Source organism: Serinus canaria, chromosome 4 (assembly GCF_022539315.1).
Source record: "Serinus canaria isolate serCan28SL12 chromosome 4, serCan2020, whole genome shotgun sequence".
NCBI lineage: Eukaryota > Metazoa > Chordata > Aves > Passeriformes > Fringillidae > Serinus > Serinus canaria.
In genome coordinates, this window is record NC_066317.1 from 62,857,772 (window position 1) to 62,884,790 (window position 27,019).

General features: G+C 40.8%; 1 protein-coding gene across 3 annotated transcripts in view; it reads left to right on the top strand.

Annotated features, from left to right (window-relative positions):
- Positions 1–22,939, top strand: part of MXD4 (MAX dimerization protein 4) — a 41,865-nt gene extending 18,926 nt beyond the window's left edge. For all 3 annotated transcript variants that reach the window (XM_009098927.4, XM_018924209.3, XM_018924197.3), the window contains exons 4-6: positions 12,881–12,995; positions 16,040–16,199; positions 17,608–22,939. In XM_009098927.4, the coding sequence (XP_009097175.1) occupies positions 12,881–12,995; positions 16,040–16,199; positions 17,608–17,756 (424 nt within the window). In that variant the 3' untranslated portion in view covers positions 17,757–22,939. The remainder of the gene's footprint in view (positions 1–12,880; positions 12,996–16,039; positions 16,200–17,607) is intronic.
- The last annotated feature ends 4,080 nt before the right edge of the window (positions 22,940–27,019 follow it).

Sequence of the window (27,019 nt, forward strand, 5' to 3'; positions counted from 1 at the left end):
CTTAATCCCGATTGGTAAGTGCTGTTGTGTTGACTGCTGCAATGAACAACATGGGTGGAGCAAATAATTTCTGCTAGGGAAATTTGGGAGCTTGTTGTGTGTGTTTGCTAGAAGCAGTTATTGGGTGTAGGTGCTCAGAGGTGTTTTAAATAGACTGTTGGGTGTCTTGGTTCCCACTGCCTGACTTTACATACTCACATGGCAAGTGAGTCCAAACTTCTGGCACTTCCTTCCATTGCCAGATAACCTCAGGACACTGCACTTAAGAAATCTGAGCTGAGTTTTTCAGGGAAGAAAGAATGAGGGAGAGTTTTGAAAATGTTCAATACCTTATCATCCCCAGATGGATCATTTTCAGATTCTGCTCAATTGCACCTTATCTGGCTCAGAGACAACTAATTTTATACTGTTCAGTGGGAAGGGAAATAAGTTGGAAATTAAATTATAAACAAGGCACTACTGGTGTTGTGGCAAGCTGTAGCCAAACTTGAAGGCAGGACTGTCAGATATCTGCAAGTCTCCATTGTCCCTTGATGGCAGATTTTTTCTTTTTTTGGTTTGGAGGGGGTGGCAGAAATAGGTGTTATTCAGCTTTTAATAAACCTGAAAGTAAAAATACCCATTGCAGCCTTGGAAGTGACCATCTTTAATTACAGTCAGTGCATTTAATCCTTCCCCTAAATTTGTTTATACATATACCTCACTGTCTTCCATTCACCTCTAATTACAAGGTTTAAATGAGGGAGTTGGAGACATACAGCAAGACATTTGGGGACATGTATTCTTAATTACTTCAGTGTGATTTCTTCTCTTCCTTTGTTGTTCTCACTTGGGGTCTGAACCAGCCTTCATCTGGCTGGAACAGGCACCCTGCTGTTGTCCCAGGGCACCTCAGCTGTCTCACTGGAACACATCTCAAGTATCTGCACTTGTTGGTAAAAGCAACACCCACCACTTCCTTCCCCAATAAAGTCAATTCATTTGTGCATGCTCAAGCGGCCATCATTAGCTGCTCCCTCTAAGATGTCCACGAGGCTTTGGTAGGTGCATGTGCCGAGGAAGTAATAGCAGAAGCAAAAATGAAAGTAACACATAGCACTAAATATCTCTTTCTGATAGTTTCCTGATCAGAGCTTAAAACTTCCTACCACTGTGAAGGAGCAAGTAATTGTTTAGGTGCTGAACTGGAGACAGAGTTGCTTTAACTCTGATGAGGTTTAAAAACTGTGCTGTAAATTGCTGTTGTTTCTTTCAGTGCCTTGTGCATGTGAAATGTGGAGTCCCTACAGCATTTGTCAGGCTACTTAAACTGGATACTTGATATTTGGATATCGAGGTACAACAGACAATAAAACCAGAGTCACAGGTATCCAGTATTGCAAATATTAATGCTTCACACTCATTTAAATTGATGCAGGAAAAGGCTGCTTAATTCTGGCTGTCTGCTATCCCTAGGCTTTGTGCTCAGTGTGTGACAGCAATGCATGTTTTTAATTTAGCTAAAATAATTCAACTTGACTTGCCTCTCCTTTAATTTGGCATCACACAGTGGTATTAAAAAAAAAAAAATCTTGAACACTTGAACATTTCTCCCCTCATCTGACATACGTACAAAATAACTAGGTCTATAGGGAGGTTTAAAATTAGGCAGAAAGAGCTCACTAGGCCCAGTAGTGTGCTCTCTTGGCTTAGTGCTGTGCTGCAGCTCAACTTCTCTAGGCTTATTTAAGCATTGTAGTCTCCCCCACACTTTTTTTTTTTTAAGATCCTTCCTGTTGGCAACTGTCCTGAGACACGATGTTCTTGCTTAGCATTTTGATGTGGGGAAACAGTCTGATAATTAAAGCCGGTTTCAAGCCATGAGCTGATTTGTAAGCAGTGCCTTGCTCTGGGGTGTTGTCAGTCGATAAACGTGTAGCTCATGTGCACAGAGCTGAGCTGCACCTTGGTCCTGGAGCCCCACGTGAGAGGGACATGCAGCTCCCAGGAGCCACTTCTGGGGGAAACAAACTGCATCCTCTCCAGCCACCTGGTGGTGGATGGTTAGTTTGTGAAAAATCATCACTATCTCATCCTGTTCCCCTCTGTGTGTAAACCCAGTGCAAACCTATTGTTGTTACACAGCTTTTCCTTGTTTAAATGAATGTAATTCTCTTTAACCTACTCTGCAGTCCTTGACAAATTCCTTACAAGAGTACTGTGAATGGTGGCGAAAGCCAACACACCTGTTGCAGGTCTGCAGGCTCACATCATGGCTTTGGATGTGCTGTGCAAATTTGCTTTGTGGTGCTCCACTGCCAGTGAGGACCAAAGTTTTACTGCTGCACGTCCTGACCCACTGCTGGGGCTCCATGGGCAGCGTGTGTGAGTACGTGTGTGCCTCCATGTCACGTCAAGTGGGAATTACAACTGCTTGATCCTGTAATGGCATGATCTCATGGCAGCACTTTCCTTATCTAATTGGGTCTGACACTATTCTGAGGTAGCAGACAAACTTGAGTCTCCCTGAAGTGTAATCTAAGAAACTTGAGTGCCAGTAAGACAGATGGGTTTGAGAGGTCTAATTTAGGAGGACTACTAAATTGCAATGTGCACATTTTAATGTGCAAAACAAATGGGTGGCTGGCTGAATGAAGTCTTAAATAAGTTTATTAAAAGCATGGCTGATAGTTTTTTGTGGACTCTGTTTTCAGTATGTAAACATGAATGATGGTATTTCCATCATTCATGTATTTCTCTACAAGGCACTGTTGTTCATCTGCCTGGATTAGGTAGGTACTGTGTGATGCTGAGCTGATGGTACCAGGTGACACCTCCCTCACTATTGCTTAAAAATGTTAGAGGCAGATGTTAAAGACAATCAGTAGATAACAGGGCTAAAAATAGAAGACACCTGAAAAAGAAATTCCTTTTCTATAGCTCTGAGAATTGTTCCTATTTGTCTGACGTTGACTTTGAAGGTTTAAAAATACAGAAAACTGTTCTTTATAGATGAGCACAACCTAAAGGCTGAAATGCTAAAATATAGGTTGGAATCTCCTTTTTCCCTCCTTTTTGCAGAAGAAAAGAAATCCATACAAGGGCAAAAACATACTGCAGTGGGTTTCAGCTGTTTGCATAATGTTTGATTTCTGTTGCCTCAGATTCTTGCAAGGTCAGAGATTTATTGCCTATGGTCAAAGGATGTAGAATCTCATACATGTAAATATAATGGATACCATCCAGGAAAGACAAATGATATCCAGCTGCCATTACTTTTGCTTGTGATGCTTTTGAGAATCCCTGTATAGCTTGTAAATTCCTGTTGACATTTCCCATGAAGTACATCTCAGATTTTTGTGTGTTGCTCTTCGTTATTGCTGAGACCCAAGAACAATGAAGGGCTTTTAAACCTTTCATGGCTGCTCTTCAGATAAGAGCAGCTTAAGACAGTGGGATGGCTGAAGCATGGGAAAAGCTGTGAGGAAAAGCCTGCCTGCAGGGACGAGTCTAGAAAAAAACAAGGCGAGGAGATGAAAGTGGTCAGATGATGGTCCTGCAGCTCTTAGTGCTGCAGAGGCTAAGGCTCTGGTTCCCCAGTGGGTAAAACAGATACCAGTGAGAGCTGCTGGTGTTCCCCCTGCACTGAAGTCCTTGCTGAGGTGGTCCTGCCTGTGCTTGCCTTGCCCAAGGGCTCCTCTGAGCCCCTCCTGTGCTGCTGGCTTGGTCTGCGGGCGGTGCAGGGACGTGGGTGAGCGTGCACCGTCGTGTGACACATCCCTGTCACACCTCGCGCGCTTCTGACAGCTCCTGCTCACTTTGCAGGCAGGGAGCTCGAGTGGGAGAAGGTTGAGGAGCAGTACAGCAGCAGGCACTAACTCTGCCATAGGGCTTTTGTTTCTTCTGGTGGCCAAAGTCAGATGTGACTCTGGGACATGCATCAGTCTGTCTGCTTCTGCTGCTGGGTAGGTTCCTGAAAGGACAGCACGTGGGCAGTCTGGCAAACCACCAGCTGCTGAGGCTCTGGTCAGGTCTCACCTGCTGGAGTTGTCCATGTTGCTTTGCAGTCATTCCAGCCCAAAGCGAGCCTCAGGAGCTGCTGTCATTTTCCCTTTTTAAGCTGATGTCCCTGGCTAATGGCAGCGCATGGGTAACCACAGCTCACCTTCTGGTGGGAACAGAGCATAAAGTGCATCAAAGTCTCCTTGTGAGAATTTTGAGAGATGAGGAGATGTTGATGTAGCCCAATGCTCGTAAATTAGGACAGGGAACTGTCACTGCATTCAGCAGGAGCTACTGGAGAGACAGGTAATGGTGGGAGAGATAGAGGAGGCAACATGGGCAGCAAGGTCTGCCAGATATTCCCTCTTTCAGTAGTCAGCAGCTTCCCTCTCACAGACCAGCTACTATTCACCTGTTCCCAGTTTGCATTCCAGCTAGCTTTCTGTGCACTGCTGCCAAGAGGCTTTACTAGCCAAAAATGCATGCATTTGTGGTACTGCAGATGCTTCCATTAACTTATGTGTACTGAAAGATGTAGGAGTAAGTTCTGGTTCCGTGTGTCTGTTCTAAAACATGAACAAGTGGCATCTTTTGGAAGGTGAAAAGATAAAGGTCAAGTATGGAGTCTGGACTCAGCTAGTGGGCTGAAGTGGCACTAAGGGAAAGTAAATAAAATGCACTGTAACTGCTGTAGTGTGCATTTAGATATAGTGTAAAAGAACCAAAATATTTTTCAGAGTGATCAAATGTGCAAAACATGGAAATCATAGGCTGTGTTTACAGGCAGCAGAGGTTTTCTTCTGTATCCTTAGCACTGGGAACAGCACCAGACATTGCTGAGCAGTATTCATGTGAAAACTTGCAGATAAGTCCAGAGCAGCACTGACTCTCTGAAAACTTGTGATGGTAACAGGCACTTGCAGCAGTTGTTATCCCATCTTTGGACCCTTCCAAGTTGGCTGCTTTCAGTTCAGCAGAGCAGATGCACGCAAGTATTCAGCATGCTGGAAATGCATATTGAGGATGAAACTCCCAGTTAATACCACAGTAAATAAAGTAGGTGGTTGCAGGGCTGTTGCATTTAATTCACTAACAATCACTAACAATCATTGCAATTAGGCACTCACTGCTCTTCCTCTCTGTTAGTTTCCATGTGGGCTTTACTGCAGAATTTAGTTGCACAGGCCCCAGGTGTTAGACACAGACAAAAAATGCCTTGGATGAATCTTTACCAGTGGGCAAACTTCAGGCATTTGTTTTAACCATGAAAAAGACCCTCAGCTTCCTGGTGTTTGGTTTATCTTTCCTCGGATAATAAAAAGCCAAGAGGTTTGCTGTAAGAGCAAGACTGCATTTTCTGGGTTTGACTCCAAGGCACTCAGCTGTGAGCAAGCTTTTCACACATCTCAGAGCAATCTGCACACTGGGTGCCTTGCTATGGTACAGTGCTTTAATACTAAGAGGTTTTCTTTCCTTTTCACTAAAACATATTTGTTGTGTAGTTGAAATAGATTGTGCAGCTCAAGTGTGAGCTAGAGCATCCTTTAGAAAAAAAAAAAAGTATTTGAGGTATCCTTTGTAGAGAAGAAAGTATTAAAAGTGTTTCTGAGTTAAATAAATCTGAAAGAAACAGGATTTTTTATTGCAGTGGAGGGTCGTTATCTTCCATTATGTTTAATATTTTGCTGGAGATATGCTAAATACTGTCTGAATCATTAATAAATAGGTTTCTTTAGAACCATTTATCTGATTGAATTTCTGTGATTTTGTAAGCTGGAAGCTTATAAATAATCTCTTTAAATGCCTTTGTAAACAAATGTATTTTAATAAGTACAGAGTCATCTTTGGTAGCTTACAAAAAGTCTTGTAGAGCTGTAAATATGTAATTCCTGACACTTTAATAAAGTGTTAGCTTAAAGAGGAGCGAGGGAAGTATGCTTGAGTACCAGCTTCTACTGGGCAGAGTTGGGTATATAATTACATGATTACCAACATTGCATATGTGGCCATGATATCCAGGACAAAAAAATATGAATATATTAAATTTTCAGTACCATTAAAACAATTTGCAGCAAAATTTTGTCACCACTTCAGGGTGTGACTGTTCACAGAAGAAAAAGAGCTGCAGCCCTTAAAAGATGTTGCCTTGTTGTGTCAAGCTCCAGTAAGAAGGGACTGAAGCTGGTATCAGAGGACAGGCAGATTCTCACCCTCAATTTACCTTGGTGGCAGGTGAACCCTGAAGTCACTCTGGGGAAGTTTTTACTGCTACATTTCTGCATTTTTTAAAAACTTTGAAATAATGATGTTTATGAGTAATGATGCTGTCAGTGTTCATCCTGACCCAGTGCCTGTCACAAAGTATGCTGAGCTTCTCTTTGCTGATTCTGTCTAAAACTTGAGTGTTCCCTGTATGCAGGTATTTGCATTTCATAAATAAATCTGTGAAGAGTCTTCCTGTAAAACCATGACTGTCTTACAATTGCAGTTAGCTCACTTCTGTATTTTATGCTGAATTTCATGTCTGGCAGGGAGATAAATTCACCTTGCTTTAAGGAGGGAACACAGCCATTAGTTCACTGCTGGTGTCTCTGACCCAAAGTTGTGGGCTCGGGCCAGGCTGTTTTGGTTCATAGTGTAACTGGATAACATTTGACTCCAGAACTGAATTTTTGGTTCAGAGATTCTTCTCTGACTTTACCCTGTGCACATTATTAAGCCAGATTACACAGTCCTTATGCAACAATGAAAAATTTAGTAACTGCTCTATATTTAAACCTTTGTGTATTAACTTCATTGCACAGCACAGGATAAGTTTGAATGAGGAAAAAAAAAAGTGAAACATTAGAGAAGGAATCTGAAAGGCTTAGGTAACTCTGTTCAGTTTGTAATAATGTGCTTCTAGATTAATTTCAAATATGTTTCTATTTGAAGTGGGGGTTTAGTTTTGTTATGTTTGTACTGAATTTGCTTTGTGATAGGGTGTGATGCTGTCTGGTTTTTGGACCAAAATGGTTAATGTACAGAAATGACAAATTTTTAATTTTTGCATCTATTTCAAATCTTTTGCTTATTCTCACTGATGTGGCTTGTAGTGATTGCATTGCTTGAGTTTGGTCTACAGTGTCCTTTTCTGTTTAGAAGAGCACCAAACAAATATATCTAGCAGTTGATTCAAGGGTATGTCAACCTCCTGTACACAGAGCTAGTGGAATAAAATTGGGACATCTGAAACATAGACACATGTTCAGTCACCCAAGTGTTTTTAGCACTAAGGTACCCTACAGAAAGCACAGGTAGGGCCTGCTTGTGAAGGCAGCATTGTTTCATGCCTGCTTCAGTGGTGCACTCTGGTGAGAGGTACAATGGGCTGTGCATGTGAAAGCAACCCTGCGAACTAAACTGTCTAACCCTGCAAACTGCTGGAGCCAGCATGAAGGGAAAATCAGGACATTAAGTGTGGGAATACTGACATTTAGTGGCTTTTTGGCCATTTCCTAACCTTCCAGACCCTTCCTCCATCAGCTGGAGATGCTGCATGTCTAAGATGCCAGTATGGCCAGGACAGCTCCATTGCCAGACTGGGCAATCTGCTAGTAGCAGGGAGCAGGTGTGGACCAGACAGAACTGTTCTGGGATTCCCACAGGATGACAGACTGATGATAGAGTTGCTCCTTCCTTTCTACAGCCAGCTCTGGGTCAGCAGAGAATGGGGACATGTGAGAGTCATTCTTGTGCTCCACAGGGGCGGTGGAGTGAGACCTGGAGGATGTACAAGGTGAACACTTGTCATGCATTTGACTTCTCTGTAGTGAGCTCTATGCTCTTGCTCTCAATTGTTCAGAAACAGATGAGCATGGCCCTTCTGACACTTTCAGCAAGTGACCTCTGGCAGTCAGGAACATGATGCCAGCAGTGGGAACTGTTTATCTTTGGATGCAGCTTCCAAGAAATGCCCACCCCGTGCTACCTCCCATAAACACGTGGAGGGCTGTTGGAAGCTTGTCTGCAGGGAGTGCCCAGCTGGGGTGGCAGGATGGACAGGCACACATTTCACAGGAACTCAGTAATGTCACCCTGTGTCATGAGTGTCTGTGGCCATTTAATGTCACTGGGGCCTGGCTGAGGCATGCCATGCTGAGGACTGAGCAGCTCATTTGGGATATGCACCTTGCCTTTGCAGCTGGCTTTGTGCAGCTCAGTGGCCTCTAAATAAAGCCTGTAGAGTTATACTTGAATGGTTTAGGAAACACACCTTTGCTGCTGTCAAAAAACTGTTCAGCTACTGCTTGAACAGCTATCTGCTGTCTGACTGGCTGCAGGTCATTTCTCTCTGCTGTGCTGGATCTGACAAAGCCCTGGAGAGCCCCTGTGGAAAGGCTGCAGTGGATCAGGTCACTCCACAAATCCACCAGCAGTCTGTCAGTCAGAGTGGCACAGGTTAAACCACACAGCTGGGGATGTTTTGCTGGTACATGAATGGGAGCAATCTTGTGAGTCAAATGCTGAAGGGTTACAGGCAATCTTGGATTTACATGTTCATAGACATGGATGTGTGTCTGTGAATGTTTATTGCTCTGTCTGGGTAAATCTTTAAGAATCTCCAAGGACTGCCTATTCTGGTTGTTCACCACTGCCCCAATAAAAAAATTGTTTCCCAGTGTCCATCCTGAACCTCTGAATCCACAGCCATTGCCTTTTGATGTATTATTTAGCCCTACAGAGAAGTATTTTGTTCCCATTGCAACCGCCTGTCAGGTAGTTGTAGGAATTTCTTGGAGTTGTTGCAGTTTCCTTGGAATGAAGATTATCCAGGGTGAACAATGGACTTTCTTGTTTCTTCTTTTTTTTTTTCTTTCTGTATCTCAGTATTCCATTTCTTGGTGTGCTGCTTGGATTTCCATCTGGGATTTCATATAGGCAGTAAAGCTTATTGACTATTATTTAATGGACTCAACACAATTATGAAATTGATTAGGGTCAAAGATCTTAATATACCTTTGTATGGCAACCCTTTCTTTGAGAATTGGTGAACTTGCCCTTTCACAGCCAAACACTTGAGCAAACTGGAGTCTCCAAGGACTAGAGTCAGTGAGTGGTCTTCTGGTGGATGTCCTTGTTATATAGGAAAAGTCTTAATACCCCCTTTTTGCTGCTTTGTCCCTCCATGCTGTGGGGCTCCAGGGTTCTGCCATGGGCTCTGAAAGCCCAGCCTCTACCGCCCATCATGGCTTATATGGACTCAGAACCAGTTTAAGGCAGTTGCTGCTGGTAGCCTTCGGGTCAGTTGTCAGCAGGTGGCTTTGTCCTTTCTGTGAATGTGAGGAACCACCAGACAGCTGCTAGACATGGCCCCTGCCCTGGAATGCTGACCAGCCTGGGCTTATCGAGCCCTGGAAGAGCTGTAAAGCAGACTCAGAGGACCCTGCTGTGAACCTGCTTTTGGGGAAACACTGCAGTCTTGAACATCTGAAAGCCCTTTATCATCTGGCACAAAGGACAATGGGATAAATCAGACTGGGCACCCATGCACCTCTTCATATGTGGGGCTACACCCAAAACAGAGAGCTTCAGGCTTGATTTGGATTTTGGATGGCATTTTTAGATCTCTGCCTTCCCAGATAAAGTCAGTATCAGTGATGAGGGGGATATTTCTGTGCATCCACCTGAGGAAATTGCCCTTTTCTGTCAGCTCTGGTGTCTAGGCAGATACCTCGCTGGGGTTGGGAGCTGGAGCAGAGTTTAATTACCCAACTTCAACCATGTTTCATGCACAGAGACTGTTACCCTGTTGCTCTGACACCAGGCTGCTGTTTGTTTTTGGTTTTTTTTCCCTTTCTTTTTGTTATTTTTCTAGGTGGAATTTAAGGCGTGAGCTGCAAAACACAAAGCAGCTCTGGCTGTGATTACCTCTGTGAGTGCCTTTCCCTCCTCCTGTGGTCACAGGCAGCTGAGGAAAAGCAAAAGCTGTCAGGTCCCTGCAGAAAAAGAGAGAAATTAGTGCTGGCAGAGTCTGTACGAGACAACTTCTCTGCTGTGAAGTTTGAGTCCCTTGTTCCTGCTGGTGTGATCTGTTAATGTAACATGCCTGAAATGTTTTCTTACATTCTTACAGTTTTTTTTCTAAGATGTGCAAGTTGAAAAACATGGGGATATTCACTCCAGTACTAGAGGAGTTGTGGTGGGTTTGTACATTCACAATCTATGCTATTGATTATAATACATGAATTAGTCACATAAACATGACTGCATTTATGTAAAGATCTGTGTAAAGCTTATGCTTTAAAATCTGTAATGGAATCATAGGTGTTGAGTAATTAGATGAAAGAAAAAGTCCTTTTAAGAAAAAAAAGGTGAAGTTAGAGGAGGTCTTTCAGCAAGTGTGTTTAGTACATTAACTGCTATCGGTATCAGCTGGTAGTACTGAAAAAGCCTTAAAGCAGTTTTGTTAATATTCAGCCCTTTTAATTCTTCTCACTGGTCACTTAAAAATACTCTTCTTAGATTCAGTCCCATGTTCTTCCTGGCAATTCTGTCAAGTCCTGCTCTACTGGGCTGACAGGTAACATATAAGAGTTTGTGCTTTAAAAAGGCACATAGCCATGCCCCTGAACCTTGGTGATATTTCTGTGAACTCCCCAGCTGATGGCAAGGAAGTGCACTAAAGCCTTGCTTTCTTCTCCCTGTGGTAAGCAGACTTTCCTCAAATAGCAAGAGGCAGATAAGTTCAGTATGTAGTCAGGTTTCATTAATGTTTTCCAGAATTAATACTAAATAAATCTCAGATCAACAGTTCTGTATATTCCTTGTCAGACTTTTAATGGCTTCAAGTATATTGCTCATTCAATTTCTAGGTGTTTACCTCTCTATTTACTATTTGGTACCATCCTTCTCCTCTTCCTTCCCATATGCTGCTTCATCTTCAGTCCCCACTTTCTTGTCATCAGTCTAAGTACAGTTGGGCTGAGTGAAACAGGCTTATGTGGGTATGTTCAGAGGCCATTAGAAAACAAAAAGATTATTTGAATTTAGTCCGTGACACAAGTTTTTGTATTTAAAATGCAACTACCTCAGGTAGTTTTTAGACATTACAGATGCAGAAATAAAAATTTGCTCATTAAGGTTTTCTGTATAAATACCAGTAGTCCCTAATTTGGGTATTTCACTGTTTTAAAGATTGATATTCCAGTTTAAGGTAGCAGCCTTAGGGGATCTGATGGGCAATTTTTGTGAATACTTCAGCCAATCTTTGTTGGTGTTGTTTAAACAAAAGCATTTAGATGCTTAAGTTTAGAACCGTGTATTTAAAAACAAACCCCAGACCTAAATAAAAAGTCTGTCAGCAGTTTTATCTTGTGAATCAGATTTTTACCAAAAATCCTTTTTCCCTAAGTAGCTTGAAGAAAAAATTTAAAATTTTATGGAAATGCTTTGTGGTTTCTTAGCTAGTACACTGCTGATTTATAGGCAGACAGAACTACATGTGTGAGTATGTAGTCATTACTGTTCTGCATTAATTCTATTTTGCTTTGGGTTTTTTCACCCTTAATTCTCAGGTTGTTTTCACATTGCACTAATCATTCCAATTACAAATGTTTGATTTGTCATTTGGTGCATATTAAATCCTGCTGAAGAGTGTTTGTCCATTTCAAACACTGATGCTGGACTGTGGTTCTGAACTCATTGTTCAAAAGAAAGTTTGTTCTCGACCAGAAGTGTTGAATTCCCTGCAGTGTTTGTTTCCTTCATGCAGCATCGAGAAAATTTGAAAAAGATGATTATTCACCTCACTCTTGGGATCTGCTTTACTTCCCCTTATGGCTGTGAGGGCAATGTCAGCTCCAGGTCATGGCTTTACTCAGCCTGTAACAGGCTGGCAGAAAGGATGATAGCAGTTATTCATGGAAGCACTTCCACAGCCATTTTGCATTGCAGAACCATGTGGATTCCTGTTCAAGGGCTGTGAATTAAAACCAGGAGAGATTTTCTTTAGGATGTAACTGCAGAAATACACTCCCATGCAGTTCTTTGGCTGGCCTCTGCCTTGTTTTGGATAGGTCAAGCAGCCCTTCCATGGACTGTTGTATTGCCAGCTGCTTTCTAGTTTGGAAAACGTGTAGAAATAGTACTTTGTTCATCCTCTTTTTATTAATAGATATGGCAGTAGTACAGGAGAGATGGTTGGGAGCAGCAGTAATGATACTTTCAAGGGGGTAACAGAGAAAGCAGGGGCCTGTTGTTGAGGAACATGGCTGGAAGTGTTTGTTCTTGTGTGTTTATAATAACCACAGTGCAGTGTGAAGAATGTCTCCTTCTGGGAGGACTTTGGGTTAGTAGAAGGGAGGAGAAGGGGCATCAGGACCTCCCTGTTAAAATACATTGATAAACCATGGCTGGAAACAGCTCTGAGCTGTGAAGAGCTGCATGGATGCCCTTGGCTTGCATAGCTGGAGCGTGTCCTATTGCAGCAGGCAGGGATAGGAATGGGGAGAGGGGGATCAGGGTCTGCAGCTGCCCACAGCTCTGTCTGTGCCTGCAGAATTCACTGCATTGGAGCAAAATGCCAGGTTTTTGGCCTTACCCAGCCACAGGCTGAGTGTGTGCAGCCTTGCCTGGATGTCTCAGATCTCTGAGCATACTCCCCTTTGGTTAAGATGGGTCTGACCAGGCTGAGCAAACTGCTCTAAAATACAGGTATGAGCCTCCTGGCTGAGTGTGCCAAGCAGCATTACTGCATTTCAAGTGACCTTTCAGTCTGAAACTTTGCCAAAGGGAGGGGAAAGGAAGCCACAGTTGACTCGAGTTCTACACAGAGATCCTGCAAACAGATGGTGTTTGCATATAGGAGATTCTGTTCGGGTGCAACTCCACTACAACTCTCGGTTTTTAATGATTGCAGGCGGGCTAAACTCCGGCTATATTTGGAACAGCTAAAACAGCTTGTGCCTCTCGGGCCGGACAGCACCAGACACACCACTCTAAGTCTCTTGAAAAGAGCTAAGATGCATATCAAGGTAAAAACATTCATCCATGTTTTCATTTCTTTCAAGGGAGAATCTTCCAGAATGTGTATCCATAGAGAGGAAACAAATTTTCACACAAAATCCATATCCATATGTCCAATCTTCTGGATTTATTGGCCTTTATTACTTGCAGGGGTTTCAGTCACAGTGTCAAAGTTTAGTGTTTTGCAATTTAGCATCTCAGATATATAAAACAGTGATTTTGTGATTTCTGCTTAGTTGCTAACTAGTGTATTTAATAATTTACACTATAATTTTAAAAAAATCTATTAAAGCTGTTCTTTAATTGATATATTTATTTTTTAAGAACTGAGTAAATTAGAATTGTACTGCATTTACTAAAATGTAAAAAAGCCAGATGCATTAATGATGAAAAAAAAAATAAAGGAATCAAAAATATCATATCTATTAGTGAGCCTTACCCCATCAACTTGTCCAGGTTTTTGTTGACCAGGTTCACATTTAAATAAAAAAAAAAAATTAAATGCAATCTCCTCTTAGTTGCTGCTCCCCTTCTTACAAGTTTAAAACAAAAATCAGCCGTAAATCTCATCTATGATCCAGCAGCAGTGCAGATTCTACATTTGCACAAGTAATTCAAAGGAAATTATTTCTCAGGCCTTCTCTCTCTCCAAAGACACCTTCACTCCCATTTTCACTGTCCTTGTTTTCAGGGAATGGGGTTATATGCAGAAATAAGACAAAGAGGTATTCAAATGTAAAAGTTAAAGAACAGGTTTCTGCTGCTGTGTCCAGGACTGTAATTACTCATCTGGCAGAGAAACAGGTCAAGAAAAGTGTCAGGCAAAATTGAATACTGCCAGTAATCTTGGAATATTTTGGAGAACATCCTGCTGATGCACAGCTTTAAGATTCACTGCTGTTACAGAAGTGGGTGTGATTCCTATGAAGAAATAAAGATTAATCTAAGCAAAACCATTCTTGTGAACAAGTTTACAGAGCTACTTTTTCAGCACTCCTAAGCACATTTACTCCAGCTGGGCAACCCCTGTTTTTACCATTTGAGATTTTGGCCTCTTGTTTATAATTCAGGCTAACATGCATGAAAGGCACTGCATGTGGTTTTTGTCTTGGACTGCCCCCCTATGATGGGCTTATGCATACAAATTGAAAAAGTGTTTTTACAAGTGGCGAGTGTGCGAGATTAGCCCTGCAGTTACCATTTCAGCTGCTGATAAAAAAAGCTGGGAACAGATTCTTTCCAGATCTGCCTTGCACAGCACCAAGTTCCCATCTTCTGAAAATCCAGACTGAAGTTTAACTTTCTTTTTAAGATTTTAACTGAACCTGCCCAAACTGGGTTAGCATTTAATTGCTCCCCTTTGTCAGGTCAGCTCCCTCCCCTGCCCTGCCAGAGCTTGCCTGTGCCTAGCTGGCATTTTGAGCACAGTCATTAGTGCTCAACTTTTCACACACACACACCACCCATATATTGAGATCTGCTCTGAAAGACTGGATGGTTTTGAGTCTCCTGGATATGAATCACGGAGTTCTTTCCTAAAATAGTTGTTAGAGTTTGGGATTGCAGCCAGGAAAATACAGGAAAAGGAAGTCTGATCAATTGGGCACATTTGGTTTGTTGTGTACATGGATGTACCAACCCCTTTTCCTATTATAACATTGTGTATCCACCTATGATGATTATCTGCAGAGTGTATTGCCTGGGTGGGAGCTTAAAATGTGGTGGAAGAAGGTAGATTTCATTGAGCCAGGAAACTGCCCCATTCATGGGTGTCAATTATTTTTTCAAACACTTTTATTTCAGGCTTGCATGGGAACAGCGAGATCTCTGAAAGGGTTTTGCTTGTGTTTTGCTGTGCACTGTCCCAGCCTGCTCTCCTCAGAAAACCAAGCCTAGGTTCATTCAGACGGCAGGGAGGAGACTTCAGCAGCTGTATTCACTCCCTGCACATCTCCTAAATCTCAGTGATCATGTAAACACAGCTCACAGAGAAATCTGCTCACTCTTATGAGTGCTTTTACTGCTACAACCTGTAATTTACTGCATCAGATAGATAGTTTTTTTAATAATAAAAGGTGTTTTGATTTGTGTATCCTTCATGCTTTTAATCCCATCATACTCTTACAAAATTTTCCTTAATTATGCAGTCAGTTTTTTTAAATGGCTAGCAGTGATTTGGAGAAGGGCTCAGTTCAAATACAAAAGGGTACTTTATTCCTGTTACTGTATTTGGACCAACAGTGCAGCACATTTTACCAGGTGTGAAGCATTCTTTTTATTTGCAAAATTAATACCAGCTTTTATTCTGTCAGAGGGGAGATTTTAGGTAGATATGTGAAGGATTCTTTCACAGGCTGTTTGCCGAGAAATTCTGAATTAATACCACCGACTTTGTAGATGATATCACAGAATTATCATACTTGCTCTGGAGAAGTTCAAGGGAAAAAAAAGCAAGAATAAAGAGAGTTCTTAGTAAATTCCTCCTTCTATATATAATTAATGCTGCTTATTGTTAATGAAACATTTTAAATACTAAAATTTTCCATGGCCTGCGGTAGGAGGGAGAACACTCAGAGGCTTACGATGGTTCCTTTATGGTGATAGGTGGAGTAAGAGACTCATCTAAAGATGCATTATGTTCTCACTGAAACCTGAGCTGTGCTCGAGTTATCAAAGATGATGCTGGTTTCGCCTGATGAAATGATTTAAATATTCCCCACAACCAAGGCAACAATAATTTGGTCTTAGCCAGGGAATGTCTGCTAGTGGCAAGAGAATCTCTGAGGGATTTTTTAAAAATTATTATTATTTTTTCCCCTGTAACCACATATCTTACCGTGAAACAAATTCAGCCTGCTAAAATTTTACTGACTTCTACAGAATGCTAACTAAAAAAAATCAAAATTTTTGATTTAATTTTAACTTTAACTTTATATTAAGTAATGAAAATACTTAAATTGCTTTCAAGTTACTGTTTACGAGAAGACCTTAAGGTACTTATGCTTTGACATGGGTACAGACTGCCAGCTGACTGTGTTTCTCTCCCTTTAAGAAATTGGAAGAACAGGACCGAAAAGCTCTAAATATTAAAGAACAATTACAGCGGGAGCACCGCTACCTCAAGCGCAGGCTGGAGCAGCTATCCGTGCAGGGCATGGAGCGAATCCGCACTGACAGCATGGGATCAACAATATCCACTGACTCTGAACAAGGTAACTCAGCCAGCCCTTCCCAAGGGGCCTGCAGGAGCAGGGGGCAAGAGGGAAGTAGGGAAACAAGGAAATGTCATTTAGCTTTAAACAAAATCCAGACAAAATTATAACATTATGTGATTGGAAGAGTAAAAAATTAAGGCATCTTTTTCACATTCTTTGAAAAACATTTTTTTTTCCTAATCAGTTTTGAAGCTGTTAATATTGTGTGTATTTTTAAAGCTATTTATCCTGCATGAGTTTCTGCCAGTTTTTTTAACAGTTACCATTTAATGTTTTGAATTTTTAGTGTAATTATTGGTAAAGCTGGCATAATATTTTCTCATTGAAAAAAGAATCTTATTTAGCCTAATTAATTTGTTGGAATAAAATAGTTCCACATCATTTATTGTTAAATTTTAAAACATTTTCTGTGCAACAATCACCAAGGGTTCTGTGCATTTGGTTCTCATTTAAGACAGCTTGTCAAGGTGGCTGTTGCCATTTCTTATTTTCCTATTTGGAAGTTTTTCTGGGCGGAACAGTTGCCCAGGCTGGCTGTTTCAGGGCCATGGGGGGTTGAGTGGTCGGTTTTGGGGCAGTTACCTGGGGACAGGTGGTCACAGGTTGGACCTGCAATGTTGCAGTTACCATGGGCAGTTACCATGGGCAGTTACCATGGGCAATTCTGCAGTACAGAAACAGCCTCTGAGGGCCAGCTTTTTTCTAAATCAGTGTCTGTGTGCAGGTTTGAACAGTTCTGGGAAAGCATTTGGTACTTATCTATGTTTTAGGGTGCTCCATCACAGGAATGATGGGTATCTGATTCTATTCATTTAGAAGACTGAACAATTGCTTTATTAAAACTATACTATGTTACATTACAATTTTATTAAAGAGAGATACTATACTGTACTATTCCATACTATATTATACTTAATACTAATTGAAAAACTAGTGAATGTCTGTAGACTGACAGTCCACAGAGCTTCGACCTGATTGGCTAATAAACATAAACAATTTCTACCAGAATCTAATCACTAAATTTCTTTAGGTAAACAATCTTCTTAATACATTCTATATGTGCAAAACACTAGGAGCAGCAAGCAGAGATAAAAATTGTTTTCCCTCTGTGATTCTCCAGGCAAAAACCTGAGAGAGAGAATTATGGAATTATGTCTCTCTCTCTGTTCAGAGGATGTGAATGCCACAGGTTTTGATGTCATGCAGTATATTTATGTGGCTGAGGACAGAAGGGATATTAATTCTCGGGTGGAGAAGATGACCCTTTCCTCAGGAATTACTGTGCCAGTTCTTGGTTTGTTTTTTTAATTATTGCAACTGAAGTGTGATTCAGGTGTTGATTGACACTGGCCCATGACCAGTTGCTACAACTTTCTGAAAATGTGCCTTCTTATGTTTTCTTTAGAAGTAGACATTGAAGGAATGGAGTTTACTCCAGGTGAAATGGACAGTATTGGAAGTGCCAGTGATGCTGAAGACCACTACAGTTTGCAGAGCGGTTCGAGTGACGGAGGTTACACACATTCCCGCAGACTGAATGCCAGGCTCTCATAGTGCCTGAGTTACCCGCTCAACTCAGGACCATCTGACTGAAGCACTTATATATGAATATTCCAGAGGTGTCAACTGCCACTCTTCCGGGAAACCCCAACCACAATACTCTGACATGGAGGTTTCTTACCCACGGTTCCCTGCACTGTAACCACAATAGTAGATATTGTAAATCATGGGTTTGCTGCAGAGAACTGTGGTTAGGTACAGTTGTGACTTAAAGCTAGCTTGATGTAGCCATCCTGCAAATTAAAGGAAATAAATTATGTCGTTCCATTCAAGAAGTATTAAATTCAAACTGTTGGAAGCATGGCGTAAGGGAGTTTGACAGTTTATTTTGATTTTGCAGAAACCATTTTCAAACATGGAAGAATAAATGAAATCTACAATGTGTTAGTGATTCAGAGATACAAAAACCTAAAACTACTTTTTTTGGTATTTTTTCATGAAAAAAACCCCAAACCCAAAACATTTTGGATGCTGTATAGTGGGCTCCATAGAGTAAATTCTTTTAGCAGCTGTTGTTTGGGTAAAGCAGGCAGATAAATCTTCAAATCTCAAATGATCTTTAGAAAAGGTCATATTTACAAGTCACTACTGTACTTCAAAATGGGGGAAAAGCCAGCTCTAATAATGACTTCATGTGGGATGATCTCAACTTTCTTTTGCTTTTTGTATTCAATATCCAACCAGCAGCAAATCATTCTATCCATGTTAACGGGAGCAGTAGAAAGCAACATGGCAGTTTTAACCTGTTACTGTGGAATGGATGACATTTGAAGCATTTCAGTGGTTTTATGGGTTGTTGTTTTCATTTCTTTCTCTGAAGAATACAGAACTCAAGTGATCCAGTTTGTGATAGTTAATCTTTCCTTGCAAGGAAATGAAATCTCTGTTTGCTTGTATTTTTTTTTCTTCTCTTCTATTTACACATGTCAATACATTCTTATGGAAGGCATGGCTTAAAACTACAGTATTCAGCTAGAAGATAATTATTTTTTTTTCTTTTGCACACTATAATTGCATTTTCTATTCTTAAAAAAGTGCAAAAAAATTAAAATGTATGCTGTAAAACAGCAAAGTTTATTTAGTACTCATCAAGCTGTTCAGAACATATTTACCCAAATTGTAGCAATACTATGAAGATGTATTTTAATACAACTTCTGCTTAGTGAAGTCATTAGAGCTTGGCTTGCCGGGTAAGAAAAAAATGGACCAGTCTTTGCATTATCTGTTTAAAGAAGGTCTTTTAAAAAAAATAAAAAAAAAGGAGAAAAAAAAAAGAAAAAATTGAAAAAAAAAAAAAAAAAGAAAAAAGCTATAAACACTTTTAGGGAAGTGATTTTAGCAAGTGTAGTCTATATTTCCTGTAAGAGATTTTGTATTATATTTTCCTAAATGTTCTCATTTACTTGTATAAGGAGGGGAATGGTACAGACCCAGACCAGAGTCTCAGGGACTCTTCACCTTTGTCATATTGTGCCTTGGTGACCATTTATGTATGCCTCTCCTTCTCATTGTTTAAAGGACAACTAAGCTTTGTTTCAAGACCCTCTGTTCAAATGGTCAGTTGTCCACCTTCTTACGGATGAAGCAGAGAGGTGTATTTATATCTTCACCCTCTCACAACTGATTCAGTGTGGCTTTAAGTAAAATCATGGAATTAGGTTTTGGTGCGAGGGTTAATTGTCTTTGTATGAGCCCTCCCTTGGATTCTTCAGCACACAAATCTATTTTTTGTTAGCTTATAAAGTCAGGGTCTCTGTGAGACCAGCGCTCAGTGGCTTGGGAAACACAAACGTACTGTGTAAGGCTATGGGATGTCCAAGTGTGGTGCCATTTTTAGCATTCAGATACAAGACCTCATGACAGACTGACCATAATGATCAAAAGCAAAGGTTCAGTTGTTCTTTCAACATCTGACATACATGTCCTCCCTTTGGCTCTTACAACACGGAGTAGAAATATGAATACATTTTGTGGCAGCTTACAGATCCTTGTTTGCACTCTCGCTTACTGCTTGGAACTTGCCAACAAGGAAACGTATACATTTAATTTACATAACCTAAAGGATGGCCACCCCTACTTTGGCTCTGGGGAGGGGCCTAAGGTTATCAACTCTGGCAGCTGAATAAGAAAACAATTAACCTTTTCTGTGATGCAGGTTTTGGTATTACATTCTATACACCTTGCATATTACTAAAATCCTCATTGTTGGGGAAAGCACACAGCAATATACTCATTGTGTGTAGCTGACAAGCAGCAGAGATTACTAGCTCCTTTGGTGCATATGTAACTAATTTCCAAATCATGGAAAAAAAAAAAAGAGTTTACTTTAACACACGACTGTTAACAGGAAAAAAAAAAAAAAGAGGCTAGTATATTGTTGCTGTTCATTTATTATATAATGAACACATTCATGGATTGTAAAGTGTTTCCTTTCATGACAAGCAGCTCTTGCACAGAACCTCCTAATGAAAAGAGATTTGAAACTTACAGAAGGAAAAACGAGACTTTAAATTGAACATTATTGTACCTTAGGTCAACCTGAAATTTTCCTTTTAAAGATGAATGTGCTAACTTAATGAGTTCTTCCACGCTGGGTATCCATGGCTTTGTAGATCTTATATTTTCAATAAAAATTACTCGAATAATCTTGAGTGGAAATAAAAAGGGTTTATTTGTTTTTACTTTTTCAGTTGTTACAGCTGGGAGCTATTAACGCTGGTTAAGAAAAATGACACCATACTGCCTGTGTCATTCTCCCTCCAGCACAGCCCAATTTAAGGTGGAATTTTCAGGCACAGCCCCCGGACAGCAGCAGCCCTGTTAGAGGCAATGGCACAGCAGATCCTAGGGTCAGGTTTGGGGGCTGGCCTGTCCCCCCAGAGAGCTGCAGTCAGTGGGGACAGTCGGGGCTCTGACATTCTCTCAGGTTCTGCTGCTGAGCAGCCAGTGCAGCACTGTCTCTGGCCGCAGCACCTTGGGATGCAAACAGTATTATTTTTATTATTTTTTCTCAGCTGGACACTTGCGTGTGTGCCCCGTGTTTGTGCACAAGTGTACCTGTGCCCACAGTGGGGCTGCAAAAAGCAAACTGTTTGCTGCAAGATGAAATCCTGCCACCACCTTGGCAGCTCTGCCGTGTTGTCGTGACCGCACTTTGAGCAGGCGAGGAGGTGCTGCTGCTCAGTTCATCCATTTCCTCTGCTGTTACCACATTGGAAAAGGAGTAGGGACAAGATTACAGGGCTGCTAGGTATTTTTCTCTGTGGAAGGGGCTCTGGAGAGATGAAGTCATCACAAAGTTCTTTTTCTGGAGACGCAGAGGTTTGGCCTGTTTCCTGGGGGAGAAGAAAGGAAGGGCTTTCCCTTGCAACACGCAGGTGTCGGAGGATGCACGCCTCTGCATTGCTCCTGGATTAGTGCTTCCTCCCGCTCCCTGCCTGCACTCTGGCATCACCAGAGGGAGGCACAAAAAAACTCAGCTTGAAATTGCTAGTTCTTTCTGCATTGCTTGTACTGTGCCAGGCCCATTGCAGCTGATTTATTTATCTTCTGAAAAGAGCAGGTTTGGCAGTAGAAGCTCTGCAACACATTATTCAGAGACTGGATCCTGTATTGTCTTCTGCAAAGAACAAACTTGGTTCAGAGTGAGTTTTAGCAGGTTAAAACAGAAATAAAAAAGCCTCCCAAAAATCCATGAGAATGACAGTTTTCCATGTGCTGTTTATAGATGAGTTTCAATCCCAATATATTAGTATAAGATTTGGAGTTGAAAAAATGACATAAAATCTAACACATCTAACTTGATCTAACTTAAAGACTGACTTCAGTGGTGTTATATTTTTGACATGGATGAGTATGGGTTCAACTGTACCACATGCATATAATTACAGAAGTAGAAAAAAAGTTACTCATTGATCTACAAAGAAGTTACAGTGACAAATACCTGTTTTCTGAGCACCTGACTGTACACTTTGCATAACCCATTTCAGTGGGTGAACTTAAAATGCCAAAAGAGGAGAACTGGGCAACAGAAAGAGGTGAAGTTACAAGTGTGGGTTCTGCCTTCAATCCTGCTCAGGGTGGGTACTTCTGCTTTTCCTGGAGGTACTTAAAGCAGTCTCTTCTCCTGGACAAGTGATTATTTTACCATTTTACTAACTTTTTGGCAGACTGGTAATTAATGGTGAAATTTTTCACCCTTGCAGATCAGTCATGTGGAAAGTAACACATTTTTGAAAATAACCACATCATTACAGCTTTTAATTAAGTAATATTAATTTTATACATTTAATTTTATGATGCTGTTGATAAAGGAATGTTTTCAAAACAAATTACTCTTTCATGAATCTGTTAAATTTGTTTTTAAATGGTAGAGGCCATCGGTTGTGTGTAGTATGAGCCAGTAACAGTGCTGATATTTAATCCATTAACTTACACTTTCCACAACTGATGGAAGAATAATTGAGACCCTTAAGGAACCCTTTAAAGAACAGCTGTACTCCCTACAATTACTAATGGGGCAAACACATCAGAAATTAATTTTGCCAGCAATGAAATGAGCCAATTTGCTTAAGTGACTGTCTAAATGCACTGTTCTTAATTGGTAGCTGTAAAGAAAACCTCCAAGTGTGCTCTGTAGCTACCCCGAATTAAAATGCAGGGGGTATATGAAACAGAAAAGACCATTCGGTCACCTTAGCTGTTCTCTCTGCCTGAAGTATTGTAAATAAGCCCAGGAAAGGATTCCTGGGGAGGGGTGGCCAGCCAGAGGCTTGCCTCTTGGCAAAGCAGAGTGAAGGTGCCCCAAGTTCAGAATTCCTTTCTTTCATTTTGCACGAGAGGCATAAACTGTGGTTACAAGGGATTTATGGCATTGGAAGGGTCTGTGCAGGAGGGATGTTTAAGATGCAATTTTGGTGCAGGTGAAGCACTGACTGAGAGCTTTCTGCTGCTTACTGGTAAAATTGCTACCTAAAGGTGTTAGTGAGTGGGTTCTGTGCCAGAGCCTCTGGGTCCCAGAGCCAAAGGAATGGTTCATAGTCTGTGAGATGCATTTTACTGTACTACACAGATTCATTTGTACACACGTACATGGCGCTTGCTACGTTCTGTAGCACTCGGAGTATTGTGTTGTATCATTATCTCGTCATAATATAAATACAAATTTTTATACCTTTTTGTTGTGTTACTCAGGTTTTTTTTTTCAACTTCCATCACTTGTTTTTTGTGCATAGTGTTTCTTCTCTTCACAGTTCTTTACATATTGCAAATCTTTACATGTCAGCTTATTTCATGTCAGCTATTTCACAAGGAGCTCACTGAATTTTAGCAATTCAAATTAATAGCATGGTATGAAGATTGGGATGCTACTTAGACTTCTTTTATACACACTGGCCCATTGAAACCCCAACAGTCATTAATCTTATTTGTCTCTAACCATGGGTGCTGTATAAATTTCCACTATTACATTTCTGAAGACAAAACTAACCTGTTTGCAAAGTGCAAATTGAAATGCATTAGTGTCTGTTTTAAGTAATTATACTTGAAATAATTTCAGCTCAGTACAAGACAGGGAAAAAAAACATTAAAAGGCAGCCTTTAAGTTCTGCATGTTTATTTTGTCAAATATGAAAGTCACATCACAAGTGATGTGCAGCCAGACAAAAACAAGGATTTTAGCTGATGAGAGATGAGAGGAAGGACGGAGCTGAAAGCCTTCTGTAAATTACACGGTTTTCTCTCAGCTGCAGTGTGTGACATCCCCTGGTTTGTGTTTCAGTTTGCCACTCATGTTGGTACTAAATACAGTGGTACCTTAAAAATACAGAAATAGTAGTTTTATGTTGAAATCATGGCCAGTAGCTAGTTGATACGTTTATATTTGATTTGAATAAGCTGAGCTGCTGAATCACTAAGATACTCATGTGCAAAGCAGAGTATACTAATTTTTCTATCACAGTTTTCTTTGCAATTAACATTATCACAAAATAAATATAAAATACAATCTAGCACTTAATAACTTTTTATAAATTAATCTCCAACAGAAAAAATAGCTGTAACAAGATTTTAGCAGTGCTGTACTTTGTGACAGCACCAGTTTTCTCAGCACAAGAATTTCACTGGGGAAAAAAATTATTATAAATGTGGTGGCACTAGTTTTGTAAATCCTGTACAGTTTATGATCTGTACAGCTCTGTTTATGACATTTGTCATATAATACCATTTGTTTAAAAGAAAAATAAGTTTCCTCATTTGTTAATGATGGATGTTTCAAATTTAATACTAAACATTCAGAGGCTTGCCTTGCCTATCAGGATGAAAATTAGGGTTTTCATTCAAAACAGGGTTAGGAGAGTAAACAAACAATTTTCTAGGAAAAAGAACATATCCCTTTGTGCATTATATGTTTAAATACATTAGGAGGGGTAGTCTGAACGTGTAGGAGCTTCTTGTATATTTACAGTACTGAATCCAACCAAGCTGAAGGAAACTAATCACTCTGACCTGCTTTTCTGGGAACACAAGGTCTCAGAATGAAATCTACCATTCCTCGGGAGAGAAGATCAATGCACTTGGCAAAGAAAGCAAACTGGTGCCAAATTCTTGTCTTCTGACTTTGTTATAATACAAGAACACACGGCACTTTAAAAGTTGTGCTTAATCGAGAATACAATTTTGCTTAAAGCAATGAATTACATTTGAGGACAGGGTGTTTCCAAAGAGCAATTGTTGTTCCAACAATCTGCAGCAGGGACCTTTGCAATCCTGCTGCAGTGAGGAGATGTGCAGTGTGATGCAAAATCAAAATGCTGTACAGTTGCAGTTCACCAGCTAAAAGCCTATTTCATTGCCTCCTCTGTGTTGATTTTTTTCCCCTCCAAAACCAAACCATAACCAAAACAAAACCCTAAAGCAGTAACAAGCAAACGAGGTTGAGTTTTTCATCTGACAGATGTATCCCAGTGGGAGGATTCAGATGGGGCAGCTGCAATGCCTGTGAGGTGGCACTGCACTCCTTGGCTGTCTGTTACAGCCTCAGACTGAGAGCTCCTCTCTGAGGTGTCAGGCACAATGATGTCATATTTTGCAGTGGAACAAACAGAACATGGTAAGGATGGAATACTGCAGAGCTTGCAGACATCCTTCCAGAAATGTTTATGCCTTAATCTGCTGGAATTCACCATAAAATGGCTTGTAAAGGCAATATGCTATCTAAGCAGCCTGTCCAGTTCTAGGAAACAGATGCAAAACAACTGCTCCTAGAATGGAAAAAAAGGGTAAGGTAAGCCTTAATTATGTTTTGACTGAACACAACCAAAAAAAAAAAAAAAAAAAGAAGAATCAGAGGAAAACAATCTTGACCCAAAAGGAGCTGCAAAAGCAAATGCTGAAGCACATGGGTCTGAGGTAGGGTGGGGAAAGGGGCTGTTTGAAATTCTGATGATGTGCATGTAGAAGGCTGTTGTTTAATCTCTGCCCTAAGAGCTGATGGATGGTCTAACAGATGAAAATTGGTTTCTCTTCAGAGGCTTGTTCTTTCAAAATGAGAATTTTAAGTGCACAGTGTTCTGACCTGAAATATTTCAATTTTAGCCTGAATTCCTATGCCAGCAGGGATTATGAGATCATGCTGTCTGTCAACTCCTCTTTCGTCCATCTGTTCCCCTCCTCCTTTTCTTGATAACTTCTGAACCTTCTGGCTAATTTTCACCAAATTTGACAAAGCAGAGATAGAATGGAGCCTGCAATTAATAATCTGTGATGAAAACTTTCATGGAAATTCCATGTCTGGGTAGTAAGAAAAAGAAATTATTTCCTGCATTGAACATGGCCAAATTGAGCTCTGCCCTGTTTTCAAGAGGTGGCCACTGGCCAGCACGGACGTAGCTCCAAACCTGCTCCAGAATGAGATGTAGTGCTGCTTCCCCAGGTGAACAGATAGGTTTGGGAAAGGCCACAAAGGAGGTGGGACATCATAGCTGTGTGAGTCTGGAAGGAGGGAGAGGAAGCAGTCACACAGGGAACTGAAGGCATGAGTTGCAGCAATCCAGGCAGACAATTTCCTAGACAAAAGACAAGCAAATCTTTATCAGATGTATTTGTGGACTTCATTGGCAGAGCTGTCTTTGGACAGCAGAATTTTAGGAATTTTCCTAGGTGTTTAAAATTTGCTTTTACGCAGGCAGTTTTTTACATGAGTTACACTGATATTTATTTTAAAAAAACCCCAAACCCCAAACCACAACACTGTGAAGCTCAAGTCTGCAAAATACCACTGTAGGAGAAGTTCATTTTGGTGGAAGTAAGTGACTGGACTGAAACAGCAGGGCATTATGAAATAAACTGGTGAATGCTTTTGTTCCTTCCCTGTTGGACAGACACAATGCACTCTATCTGCAAGATGATTTGAAAACTTCAGCCAGCCTGAATTGCAGCTGCAGATCAGACTGTAATCTGATGGGGAGGAATTCAACATCACAGCTCTTTTTGCCCATGAGACCTCCCTGCCAGGTCAGGATTTAGTCTAAAAATGTCTCACACAGACCACATTATACCAAAAACCAACTTCTGCACTTTGCAAGTGATACAGGTGCTGATTTTGATCAAAACAGCCTAACATGAGCCTGCCTTAGCTGTGCTAAGCCGCAAGGTTGCTCATTTCCCTGTGTTGGTTCATTTCAACAATTGCATTAAGTGAGATTAGAGAAGCTGGACATTTAGGACAAGTAGTGGGAGGGCTCAACCACCCACATATGGACTAAGTCAATGCTTCATCAGGGTGAAATGTAGAGATAACATTTCTGGATACAATAAATTATTTCTTTTTAGAATTACTGGCCCTATGAACCACAACAAAAAGAAATGCCATTCTGAATTTAGTCTTCAGCAGTGCAGAGGATCTAATTCAAGAGCTATTAGTGGGTGAGCAGCTCAATAGTAGCAACCTTAGGAACAATGAGATGAATGCAAGACAAATAAAGCAAACAGATACTCAATTTTAAGAATATGACTTATGTAAAAATGGGGAAAAATGCCAAAAAAACCCTAAATGAGCAGTTCCAAACCAAGAAGCCTGCAAACATCCATAAGGCTTAAAAATATGGTTCTAGAAGCCAAGGTAAAATGTCTGACATAAATTGAAAAACAGGGCATAAACCTCCCTCCCCTTGTGTGACTCAATGAGGAATTTAAGGAGGCTATTGCAAGGCACATGGGGAAGCCCAGGAAAACGTGGCATGCGAAATGTAGAGGAAGTG